Source organism: Musca vetustissima, unplaced genomic scaffold, assembly GCF_032173495.1.
Source record: "Musca vetustissima isolate MV318-11 ecotype Yass unplaced genomic scaffold, APGP_CSIRO_Mvet_v1 utg8244, whole genome shotgun sequence".
Classification (NCBI taxonomy): domain Eukaryota; kingdom Metazoa; phylum Arthropoda; class Insecta; order Diptera; family Muscidae; genus Musca; species Musca vetustissima.
The window spans coordinates 6,411-20,126 of NW_026889717.1; the positions used below are offsets into that span (position 1 = coordinate 6,411).

At 37.2% G+C, this 13,716-nt stretch overlaps 1 protein-coding gene across 1 annotated transcript in view; it reads right to left on the reverse strand.

Moving 5' to 3' along the window:
* Positions 1–328: 328 nt before the first annotated feature.
* LOC133337353 (nephrin) overlaps positions 329–13,716 on the reverse strand; it is a gene marked incomplete at its 3' end in the record, with an annotated part of 111,292 nt that continues 97,904 nt past the window's right edge. The window contains exons 10-19 of the mRNA XM_061545583.1: positions 10,000–10,153; positions 9,731–9,868; positions 8,653–8,817; positions 8,237–8,524; positions 7,889–8,170; positions 7,371–7,794; positions 6,695–6,861; positions 5,987–6,175; positions 4,923–5,069; positions 329–418 (exon numbers count right to left, since the gene is read on the reverse strand). Coding sequence (XP_061401567.1) covers positions 329–418; positions 4,923–5,069; positions 5,987–6,175; positions 6,695–6,861; positions 7,371–7,794; positions 7,889–8,170; positions 8,237–8,524; positions 8,653–8,817; positions 9,731–9,868; positions 10,000–10,153 — 2,044 coding nt within the window. The remainder of the gene's footprint in view (positions 419–4,922; positions 5,070–5,986; positions 6,176–6,694; positions 6,862–7,370; positions 7,795–7,888; positions 8,171–8,236; positions 8,525–8,652; positions 8,818–9,730; positions 9,869–9,999; positions 10,154–13,716) is intronic.

Below are 13,716 nucleotides of genomic sequence, written 5' to 3' on the forward strand. Positions count from 1 at the left end.
TGTAAAGAGCAATATAAAGGGATGTGATGATTCAGTTTTTATACAGTAAGGATCCGATAGCATATAAAAAATTAATTTCTTTCCTCTCCAGAATGTAATTATGAATTATGACAGTTGTCTGTAATGTTTTCCATGTTGTACTTGGAAATTCTTAAGATAAACATAACATGAAATATATAAAGTACACTACTGTAACACAATGACTCCTGTTTTCTTATGAAAGCCAAAAAATATTTGCCGCCACATTAATGTATTGCATAATATGTAAATGAAATGAAACATAGCCAAATGCAACACGACCCTTCCTCTTTCCCTGAAACACACACACTCGCGCATGCATTTTGTACAGATGAAAGCACTGGGATTTGCATTACATTCAATGGATTGCTATGGGGATAGCTAACAAGGAAGCTAGTCTCTGCAATATGAATTGCAAAAAAGAGTAAAACGGGAACGAGAGTGGGTTTCTGGCATTGCCTTTCTTCAATGCCATGTGGGGTGTCGTGCCCGGTATTCAATTACATATGTAGATGCAACAAATATTTGTTGGTTTTAAAGTAGAAGGTTCTCCATAAGTCACAGCATTCATCCTTTTCTTCCCATTTTTATTCTTAAGCAATTCTTGATTCATTGTGTATGAATGAGATTTTAAGGATTTCTAGTTCTTAACCATAGCCGCCATCGTCGCAGCCGCAGTAACAGTCGTCGCCATACACACGTTCATTATTTTGTATTGCTGATTATTTTTGTATTATGGCGTTGTTGCCACAGATCCTTATCAGCTTAAATTCAAACAAAAGGCTAAGTATGCGCGATATGTAGGATGATATGTTGTCGTAGGGTAGGTGGGCATGCATGTAGGTACTCCTAATAATGGCTGCTCACAACATAAAACATGCAAAATGCGAAATGAAAAAAGGAGAGAAAAGGCAAAACATTGAAATCATAAAAACAACTCTCAAAAATGAATGCAGCAACCGATGTTGGGGTGAATTTGGCAGGGAGGTACTTTTCCAAAGAGACGTAAAGATATTCCCTGGCATTGTGCATAAACTAGAGATTATAACTTTTTCTGCTATGATGTTGTTCGTTGGCATCGAATGCATGACAAGTAGTCCTTGCGGTGGATGGGGGTAATGTTTTTAATGCCGTTTTTTTCTGAAAATATGGTTTGTGTTTGTCGACTTTTTCGTCATGCTCATCAGATGAATGGCATAACATGCAGCGGAATGCTGCCGACTGGGTAGGAGACATGGGGTGGGCGATTAAATTCCTTAGCTCTACAAAATGTATTTATGCCAGGATGATGACATAAGTGAAAAATGATAATCTTGCCACAACAACATGGGCAAAGCATAAAAATGAAACTACCAGCCAGCCAGCCAACCAACCACTGGGAACGTCTGTGGACGATCTGGCTGCTGTAATTCGTACCATGTTGTATCACCACTACGAGGACTAGAGCTATAAACCGCAATGAATGCCATCGACTGAAACAAAAACTCAGTGTGCTATGTGGAACCACAAAAGGGACTACTCTGCTCGGTGGGCAGGGTAGTGGTAAAGCGGCAAAGGCAGCAGTGTGCTTCGCAACTTGCCTATGGGGATTATGAAGAAACCAAACAACAGTGCAAGCATGGGACTAGGCCACCAACGGGTATAGGCTCTATATTGCGGTGGATTTTTATAGAGATTTTCTCTATAAAATCTCCGTCTGTTTTTTGTTTGTTTATAAACACCACACTCTCTTGTACGCCCACTAATAGTTCAGTGCCGTGGTAAATGTGTATTCGTGTTGGTGTGGCCTATATCTATTTCAAAGCTGTGCAGCCTGCCGCAGCAGTAATAATAGTGGTTAGGGGACATCTATGTATGTGGATGTTTCATTTGTACCCGCCACATACCAATGCAAGGTTTTTTGCTGATTTTTTTTTATTTCCTTGTATGAATAACCGTTTGGAAACCTATCGTGTCATGAGACAGAGACATACCTACGGTAAGCCGTGTTGTCACATTATATAAGCTCTATTCCCTGTTTTTTAATTTTCTTCACTTTTTCGCCTTTCTGTTGTTTTTGTTGGCCTTTACAAATGCTGGTTTCATTTACTGGTAGCATTGTGTGGACAAAAATCCAGATCGATATACAGTGATCCACATTGTGTGTAAATTGGCAACTGTGTATGCTATTGCAATATTATTTCTCAAGATCAATTAATTATTGAGTTAGTCCGTAAATATCTATGAGAACAAAGGTTAAATTTTTTATAATTCAAATATAAAATATGGTTTGTTATATTAACAATTTTGTATTTAAATATTAAATGCTTCTATAACCACTGTGCAGCAGAGAATTGTTGCTATCCTTTCTTTTGTGGTCATAATCCCGTTTAAAGTCCATGGGAGATAAAACTATTTTCTATTGTAAATATCAACAGCTCAGATAGAACGTAGAATTAACAAACATTTATACATGGAGCTACATGAATAAATAGACTGAGGGACAAAGTAAAACAAAACAAACAGATATACAAAACAATTCCTTGTAACCCCACAGTTAAGACCCACTAAAAAGACTCATTTTATTCCTATTGCTCCAAGCAAACAAGAGCTGTGTGTTTTTTTCTTGCTATGCCTCTTTTCTATGCCTGTCTTAGTATTTTGTTTTGTAGTTAAGTGCTGATAAATACCAGGAATTCGTGTTGAAATAAAAGCTATTTCAAAAATCTTTTCAGATTTCGAGCAGGACTCATCATATTAAGTTGTGACATATTATTCTGATGACATTGCCAAATACTACAACGTCAGTCCATTAAGCGAGCAATATTAATAAAAAAAAATGCCATAGCAACTCACGAAAACCAGTAAATGGAGAACGGCTCAAATGTACGCACTTGTTGTTAATACACACATTAGTTTACGTAAACGGTCAAACATTATTTGCTGGACGTTTGACTGTTGCAAGTGGTTTGTATCCAATTGGAGGAGGCAAGATTATATTAAATTTCCACTGTAGATAACTAGATCTTCCAAAAATATACAATATAACGTTCAGTATCTACTCAACATTTCGAGCAGCAAGACTTGTTTATCCGTATTTAGTGTATAGGACAATTTAGTCCTCTGCAGTTGTAAAGCCTTTTGGCTAAATAAAAATTTATATTTTTATACCCTCCATTATAGTATGGAGGGTAGATTAATTTTGTCATTCCGTTTGTAACTCATCGAAATATTCATTTCCGACACTATAAAGTATATATATTCTTGATCAGGGTAAAATTCTAAGACGATCTAGCCATGTCCGTCCGTCTGTCCGTCCGTCCGTCTGTCCGTTGTAATCACGCTATCTTCTGAAGGTATTGAGATAGATTGCTGAAATTTTGCATAGGTTCGCCTTTGTCTGCAGGCAGGTCAAGTTCGAAGATGGGATATATCGGTCCACGTTTAGGCATAGCTCCCATATAACGGTACCCCAAAATTGTTGGTATTTTGCGGTTCTTGAGCGCGTTTTTTTCAGCCAAATACGCTGAAATTTTTTACATTGAATTCTTATTGGGTACTAAATATCTCCACAAAAAATTGTAAATATAGGTCCACTTCTTCTAGTAGCCCCCATATAACGGTACCTCCTAATTTTCAGTTTTTTTGGGGTTTTAATAGTATTTTTCCACCGAATTGGCTGTAATTTAGTATTTTGAGTTCTTAATATGTACCAAATCTCTCCACAAAAAATTATAAATATAGGTACATTTTTCGTAAAGCCCCCATATAAAGGTACCCCCAATTTTCGGTATTTTGGGGGTACCTTTCGCTGCAATTTGGTATTTTGTAGTCGTATAAGGTAACAAATCCCCTTAACAAAAATTTTTAATATTTGCCCTCTTTTTGGGGTCGTCCTCATATAACCCCCTTTTTTTATTAAAATAGTTATGATTTTTTCCGTGTTTGGGTTTGGTTCTAAGACTCTCTTGTAATCATTTCATCCGCGGAAGATACGAAAAAACTAGAACATAAGGTTCTATAATTTACCTTATATATATTCATATATATGAACTGTAACCCGCATTTAGGCCTAGCCCCTGTGTGGGAGGTACCAGGAGGAGTGGACCGGTATAGGTACACTTTTTGGTATGTTCTCTATATTTTTATTTCAAGTTCCTGTCAGTATATCTATGGTGAAGGGTATCCAAAGTTCGGCCCGGCCGAACTTAACTCTTTTTCACTTGTTATATATATATATATATTTTTTACGAAAGTTCAATTATATATCAATTGATAGTCTAATACTGTAAAACTTGTCTTGCTACATTTAACAACAATATATAGTATCCTAGTAATATTATAATTCGAGTGTATGCATCATTATTCGTAGGTCTTATATCACTATGTATATATACACAAGGAAATTATATATTCCGTAAATTCAATTTTCTATTTTTTTAACCATCTTAAAATCAGCTTAATATCACTTGTTAACTGTTATATAATATAATATTAGACAAAAGGATTCCGTTGAATGCCACTAAATCTTTATACGCATCCGTTTTGCACCATGGACATATCGCAATGCAATTAATGGAAAATAATTTCAAATTAGTTCTGAATGGCATTATTATTATTCACTTACCTGCTCTTGGTGTTAGTGACGCTTTGTCCAATTAGTTTTTGTTAATAATAAATGGTAAGGGGTTTGGGATATTTTGCATTTCAATATAAAAGCTTTACTAATTAAGTGACCTACATTTAAAACCACACCAGATAAACAAATATATAAAATGTACAAACAAAAATAAAATAAAAGCCCAAAAAGGCAAGTCACAAATAATAATAATAATAAACAACAAAATGATAAATGCCAACACAACACAACAAATGAAGAAATCTCCCGTCATAAAAATAAAAATGAAATAAACAAAACAACAAACCTTTCTTGCGCCTTTGATGAACGAAAAACCAGCCCACTAAGGCGGCATTCACCAAAAGGAAGCCAAAAGCTGCCAACGAAATGCCAATTATAACCAGATTTGGCGCATTTGAATTTTCGGTTAATTCAGCTGGTAGCAATTCGAGACCTTCTTCAGGGATTTCCATAATACCGGTTAGTGGTGCACCCACGAGTGCCCCCAAAGTCAGTCGGGTCGTCACACACACACACAGACACATCAAATGTAGGGATGAATGGTTGATGGTGGATGATGGTTGATGGATAATAGGTATTTGGGGAGGAGACAAGATAATAAAAATGAAAGAAATAAAAAAGATGAAAAACAGAGAACATAAAATACAAGAAAATCAAATATAATGTTAAATAAAATTGGGGTAAATTCAATGATAGACAACACCAAGGAGCACAGGCGAAAAATATGCTTGCCCTTCAAGTGATGTGTAAATTTGTACGTCGAAGGTAATGAAGTAATTCATTGAGGACACTAAAAATTATAAGATTTTCAAATCGAAATACATTTTTCTATTCGATCTAAATTATTAGCCGTAGCTGTAGACATGTTGGCATCTACAACAGACGACGATTGCAGCGAAGATTACTCCCTAGGCCAACATTTCATTCGTATCGTCAACCAAAGTAAACAACGTCAAAAATAATAACAAACGAAAAACACATATTTACCAATAAAAAAGAGAATACGACGGAAACAAACCAAAGTAAATAAAATAACAAGGATTACAACAAAATGAAATGTCGTCTGTTAAAAGGAAGACACAACACAAGCTGGGAGATTTCAAATGAAAATAGCTCGCCAAACAAACGGAAGGAAATAATGCAGACAACAAATTTTTTATGGTGGAAACTCATGTATATATGTATGCATGGGCCGAATATACGTTAACAGAAAATACGTTGTACATATGGACATGCTGATATGTACACACACTTATGCCAATGCAAACATAAAAATACACATACACAAATGTCTATGCTTGCATAGATTAATGACAAATATAGAGAGACATTTAGGGCGTTTTACAGTACCTCGTTTGAGACGCTTCTGATTGCGTTTGTGCAGGCAACAACCTATGATGAGGATATTCAGAGCCACAATTGTTATACCAGATGCTACACCGACCAGCAACAGAAGGCCGGAGGTGCCACCCAGCGGAGTGGCACTGGTGGTGGGTGGACCGCCTAATGAAGAAGCTGGCTGCGATGGTGGCGGTGCTTCTGGGGCGTTATTAAAAATTCACCAGAGTAACGTAACCCCAACACAAATGCAGCAAAAAACGACAAAAATTAAAAAAAATAAATGATATACTCGGTTATAAACACATCTGGATATAGAAATGTATGCTCACACGCACGCACATGTATGTACATAGTTTCGCTGCTATGCATATATGCACGTGTTTGTGTGAATGGGTGAGAACTTATGAATGGCTTTAGAGAGCAACAGGACATAGGTCTATCTATTAAATGAGTTCCCATCTACAAAGGATAACGAGCTGAATAGTTTAGATCCATGGCACCTACCAAAGCATTAGGAATGAAGGAAGTTCATAAAATGCAGATGACGCGGACAATAAATCAATATTGTAATACTCTCTCTTACTTCGTAAGTAAAACTCAGTGTTTCTGTTGGCTGACATAGCCAATTTGTGCAGTTTGCCTTCTCGAAACCCAACCGGTGCATAACACGATTCATGTTGCCTATGGTGATTTCATTTCAGCGTGTACTGGACTTACCTTTGGTGTGGGCCTTTTGTAGGTCAGGCAAGTATTTGCTCTCGCCTAAATCATTATACGCCATTACCGAGAATAGATACAAGGTATTCATACGAAGTCCGTTTATGGTGAGCTTGTGACTATTAGGTAGGCCATCAATGTACTTGTATTGTTCTCGGTTCGCCTCTCTGTGTAAAGGTTGTCATCAGTGTGATTGTCAATATACGGAACAAAGAGGGAAGAAATTAAATGAGAAATATTTGGAAGATCAGTTTCAGTTGGAAGTAATATTGTACAGTAAACTCTAGATAATCCGGACAATTGATGACATACCCCAATCCGGGTTCCCAACTTTTCTAGATTATCAAGGTTTTTAAATTGGTCTATTTTTTTATTAATTTAGTGTTAATTTAAAAAGGTTTATATTTTTTTTTTAAAAAGTTTAATTTATTCATTGCAAAAATATGAATTTTAAATATAATAGGTATAATTTTCACTAAAATTTGCTACAATTTCAATGAAAAACTCATCAAAAATAATGAATCTCCAAAATCCGAATTTTACTATAAAGTTTTTTTTTTAATGCTGGAAACCCTAGTTGTATTCCCGCAGATATATTCCCATACGTCTTCTTTTTCATATAATCTTCGTCATTTCAAAAAAAAAAAAAAAAAAATCCAAACTGTATTACACTTACCGATAACGAACTCTGTACGACGCCTTTAGACCACCATCGAAGCCCGGCGTCCATGCCACCGTTACAGAATCATGGGTAACATTCAAGATATTTAAGCTTAACGGTGTATCGGGTTGCGAAGTTATGTCCAATCTTACTGGTTCAATGTCCTGGCCTAATTCGTTCTTCGCTACACATTCATAAGCTCCATAATCGGCCGGAGCCACCTTATCAATTATCAATATTGACTCATATGTCAGTGAATCGATTTTCTTCTCTTCCACTTCGTACTTGTAGGTACGGTTCAGTGGCAAATCTTTTCCATCTTGGCGCCAAATGAATTTCGGCCTCGGCGAGGCTTGAGCACGACATGGCAAACGCCCACGTTCTCCAGTGCCGCTGGCAGCTCTCATAAGTGTAGGAGATTTGTCTATTTCCGGAGCAACTGTAAATACACACAGACATACACGATTGATGATGAAATGTAAATATGTCACAGATTTTCTGTTGTTGCTGCTGCTGTTGTCTTCTTCACTTACATTTGACTATCAGCAGTACATCGCGACTTGTGGGATTGGCAACACGATTATCGGCTATGCAACGGAAATTACCAACATCTTCTCGTTGAGCATCTTTGATGTGCAGATACGAGGTGCCATTTGCAAAGGTGGTCGACGTTTTTATAGTCATGTCATAACCCAAACGCTCCCACTTAACGTGATCTTCGGTCAGAGGTTTGCCCTCCACCGAACACGACAACATTGCATCTTCTCCGGGATTTACTATGACATTCTCCGACACACTTCTGATAGTGGTGCCATCTGCGAAATAAAATAAAACAGCCATGGAGATTTGTGTACCCAGTACGAGATAGTTGGGGTACTTACATTCCACCACAACAGTGACATTGATACGCGCTGAACCCTGCGAATTGCGTGCCTCACAAACATAAACGCCGGCATCGTTGCGGTGCAATTTGGTAAAATTCAGTTTAGGCCCTTCGGCGAAAATACGAGACTCAGCAGCGTTACCATTGGCGGGCAGCGGTTGACCATCCTTCGACCAGGTGTACGTAATTGACATAGGATTGGCATTAGCCTGCAGGGCAACCAGCAAGGATTCTCCCTCGACGCCCACGGCTGTTGAGGACGGCGGTGGCACAAATTTGGGTCGATCTAAATTTGACAGAAAGGTGTGTGTCGAAAAAAAACAGACGTTAAACAAAATGACCATTGCCTCTTCCTGCCTTGGATCAGGCTGGATGGAAGAGAGCATCACCCCACTACCCATCCCCTCTACTTACACAGCACATCCAAACTAATGGCTTCATGTACACTGCGCTGGAGTGCTTCGTTGGCACTTTGACATGTGTACACTACGCCGTTCATTTCCTGTGTGATGTTTACTTTGAATTCCAACGTCGAGACGGTGCCACCCCACAGACCGGGTTTAGATGTATTATTTATACCTATGGGAGGCCGGCCATGCCACAAGGCCACAGGGGAAATACAAAAAGTAAAAAGCATGTTAACGGTGATTGCCACATGAAAATAATACAGACGATGGATGAACTGGAGTGCACTGTGGTCTAAGCGGAGCGTAGGCATGGACGCAAGGAGACATTATAGTTTGCAAGCCGGAAGTTTGCGTAAGTACATATTTCACATTTTTGCAGTCAACTTGCAAAATGCAGCAAACATCCTCTTCGGCAAGACTGTGATCCTTGCACAAACATCCGAATGCAGAGAAGTCAAATGGACGAGCTAAAGGAATGTTGTTAGCCTCTGTAAGCCAAATGTGATTGCGAATAGATACAGATATTTCAGAACCACACAAACAAAACACGTTTAGGTTTATGCCTTTGCCGACATAGTATCCAACGTCGGTCGGCCGTCCGGCCAACTAACCAACCAACCGACCAGCATTGAGACAGGCACCAACAGGCAGCAGCCAACCTACATGTTCGGCCGGCGCCATTCCGTGCAACACTGGAAAAGTCTAGTGAGCATCATTAGGTTCCAGTACTGACTGTCAGCCAGCCTGTCTGACTGACTACCCGACCGACTGGCTGGTTGGTTGGGTAAATAGATGGTAGCGACGGTATACTCAACTCGTGTGGCATGTGGCCACACCACTGGTTTTTCTGTTGGTGTGCTTCTTTTGACAACAATGACAATCCTTTGAACATCCCAATAATTTGGGCACTTTTCCAGCTTAACAACAAACCTTGCTTGTCTGCTTGCTCTGAGGTTTTTGACTTCTTTAACAATTTGCTGGCTCCATTCTATTACTGGGCCATCCATCCATCCCACCGAGCCGCACCACAAACGCCTCTTCACAATGAACTACACCTAAAACAATCAAGCACCTAACTCACTCACCCTTTATGGCAATGCCGTCCCTCCACCAAGATAACTTTGCAGGTGGATTACTTGAACTAGAATCGCACACAATGGTCGCCTCAATGCCTGGTTTCAATTCTTCCGGTTCGATGCGTATCTTAACTGTTTCTGGAGCAACTGTAATTGTTCGTGTTTGTCAAAGACACACAATAAAAATTAATACTCATTCAAATTATGGTACCCCACCACCACTCGGCTGGAGGGAGGGATTCTTGGAATTCATCTCCACAAATGCGAACAATACTTACAGTGTACACTAAGTGTGGTTGACTCGAAGAGGGGTATCTCTGTGGCGCTATTGGCTGCTTCACAGCGATATTGTGCCTGATTATCCGTTACGTTTGCCAGAATTGTAATTTCGGCCGAGACCGACTTGTCGGCAGTGCGTATCACGGAGTTTATCTGGAATTATAAAAAGAAAACGCATAAATTTCAAGCGAATAATTCTTACGGTCGGACAATTTGGCAAATGATTAAAGTGTAGTTTTTAGTTTGTCACGACATTCAACTAAACGCAGTGCAATGTTTACCAAATCTGTGACTTGTGAGTGTGTTTGGAATTTTGTTTATTATTATTTCTTTTTTATGTGCGTTTGTTTAAAAAGAAGGGATAATTTGAGAAAAAAAGAACTACAACAAATTGTATCAACTTTATATTTATACCCTCAGCATCCTTAGGTTCTTTTGTACCAAATCCCTTTCAAACTATTTTGAGTCGCCTCAGGTTAGTTAGTTCGTCTGGCTGTTGCGCGATATAACTCTCCAAAGGATTAAAACAATGACAATAGGTGGCAATCAGTCTACTCTTTCTGGTACTTTCCTCACAAAATGGTCCAACCTTTGCCTATACATAGTATTCGATCGGTAACCCCTTCTAGATAATAACCCACAGTGTCCAAATTTTTGGATTTTAATAACGAAACCTCAAACATTTTTCTGTATTAAGTGGGCCGGCATGAAAACTTGTCACTTAATTTCTATACTAAGTTATTTTGAATATAGTGCCTACATATTAAAAAGGACCATTATTAATTGTCAATACCAGATATCTGCTTTCAAATTTGCGAATACTGCATCTTTACAATACAAATTGATGTCAAATATAGACTGATTATCACAAAATTATTTATGGGTTTCTATACATTGTCATAGTATCCATTAATTGTTTAGGATTTCAAAAGTTGCGGATAATTCCATACAATGAATAGTATTTCCTATATTTATGGTCAGGTATTGGAGACATTCCTAAGTTTTACACCACATGATAGCCAATAGTTTGAAACAGATAAATACTTGAGAAATTTCTAATTTCAGGAAGGTAGCAATCTGTACTGGCTGGTTCCAGAACGAACCAAGAACCTGCTGATTACAGTTAGTTGAACAGACGAGTAGATGGTCTGAGTATCCATCTTCTACGTATCAGTTTAAATGGTAACTGATTCATAATTCCTTAGAGGTCGGAGGCAATTAAAATTGGGATAAACGACATACCAAATAAATACAAACTTGGCAATATTCTAATACATGAATTCTGCTTTACATACAGAATAACCAAACGAACAAATCTTGGAAATGACTTTATGCTCTTCTATATTCATATACGTTAAAACAACAATAATTTACTCGACATTACAAACTTGAGATCTTGTTAGATTAATTACAATGCAATAGTTTTATTTTCCAACAATCAAATTTAAAACATTTCATCGTATTGAATGATCTAGGTGTTATTATGTTGCAAATATATGGAGCACAACATTTGATGACATGACTCATTACAATTACCATTCGGTAGCATACATAGCACTTAGCTCATCTGAAATTTGATTTAAAATATTCTGCTTTCAACAATGGCCCATTAAAATTCCCCTCCAGCTATCCGGTTGTATTATCATTATCCTGATGTCACCGTAATTGTTTGAATTTCCATAAGACCACAAACTAACGGCTGTGCAAAGCACAAACTTCATTGAAAATACAACCATAGTAAGATATTAATAGTGAGTAAGTGTTGGTGAGCACAAGTACAAGAATGTATGTCTATACACATGTTTACCAATGTCATTAACAAAGATAAGAATTTCAATAAAACCTTCGGTATAAATATTATGAAAACTCAAATTCTCTAACCAGGTAGGAACTATATTCGGAGAGTATGGAGGCCTCATCACCCATTCCGTCCAACAGAGACACACACACGCGTGTACTATTGTTATGTAGCTACTTCGGCATCTGGATTTCAGCTATAAAACCGTATACACACACACACAAACCATACTATATTTCCATTGTATCCTATGGGAATGGACTTATGTATAGATCGGTATAAAGAGAGTTTAGAAACTATCTAAATTATGCCAAAGTTTTGTTAGGGTACTCTAAGAATGTTTATACAAAGCTTAATATGTTTAGAAACATATGTAAGTATAGAATGAGCGTGTCAGTGTGGGCATGAGTGTATGTGTGTGTGTGGAAATCTGTAATAAAACGGCAACTAAATATATGAATGAATATGTATTGCTAGAGTTATATATTAAATGTACATATATAGTATGTGTATGTCACATTCTCTACTAAATAAACAAACTATGTGATCTTTAAGTATGTATGTGTGTGTGTATGTAGAGAATATAAGTAAGACATAAAAATGTGAAACTAAAAGCCGTAAAGCCAAGATATACACACCAATAGGTGGTTAAGTATGCTCCGGCAAAGGTACGTATTTATAAGCGTATGTGTTGTATATGTGTTAATGTGTGCTAATGGTTTATTTAAATGTTTGTAGATACATTTGTTTAATAAAATATTTGAATAGATATTCTATTTGGTTTAATGTTTTTCCTTGACTATTTGTATATTGGAATTGCATTTGTTTCGGCTTTAGTGATATTTCTAGTTTTATGTCAAAGTTGTCTTGTTTCGTTAAAATCGAATTAAACTTATAACCTAACCCACCGGATTAATACTAAATTTTATGATGTGGTGTTTCATTCTATTATTTAAAAAAATGCATATTTTCGAAATTTAAAAAGGCATGTATGCATGAGTCTGCTTTACAAATGTCAATACTAAAAAATTCAATAGCAACAATTTAAACATAATGATATATAAAAAATTATGTATTGTGTCATTTAAATGGATTATGAATTGAGAAATGAATGGTATTGCTAGATCTGATTTAAATAAATATATTGTAAGGAATATATCTAAATAATTGGGCTTAAAGAAGTTTTAATTCCTAGCACTCCTAGTTCAAGAGTACCACTTTATTAATATCCATTGTTTATAAGTATCGCATATAGAAAGCTCATCTCTTATGGATGTTAACATACTTATGTATAGCATTACTGAAGTATGCACAAACGTGGATACATACATCTTATACGTCTTTAACTTAAAGATAGGTTTCAACTTGAACTTAATTGAAAGTCATGTTAGGGTTCTACATTTTTATGCGACATGTCTTACGATTCTTATTATTTTTATTAGATGTGGTTACTTGTCATCCATATCAGTAATGGTTGCATATATGCTGCATGGAGTGGGTAACAAACATATACACTGTCGCTTGGACTGCAATGTAACTAGACAAGTGTCGAAACGCCCACATATTTGCATCATCGTAGCTAAGTAAACTGCGTACACTTTGCAAAACAGCAACAATTGAAGAGTGTAACCACAATTTAAAGGTGGCAAGATTGCCAGCCGAGTCAAGTGCCAGCAAAATGGAGGTGTGTGCGTGTGTGTGGAAACAGCATCTTTTCCATTGGGCAATCTGGTAAATGCATGCCATAATAGTTACTTAAAATTGGCGTTTTATCACTTTATCATGCAAACAAAGAACGCTTTAATTGTGTATTTAAAAAATCATTAGACTCTTATTACTTGCGCGGGGGAGTAAAGTGGCATGGATGTGGGCTCCCTCGTTCCCGGCTTTTGCCATGACATGGATGATGTGTGACACA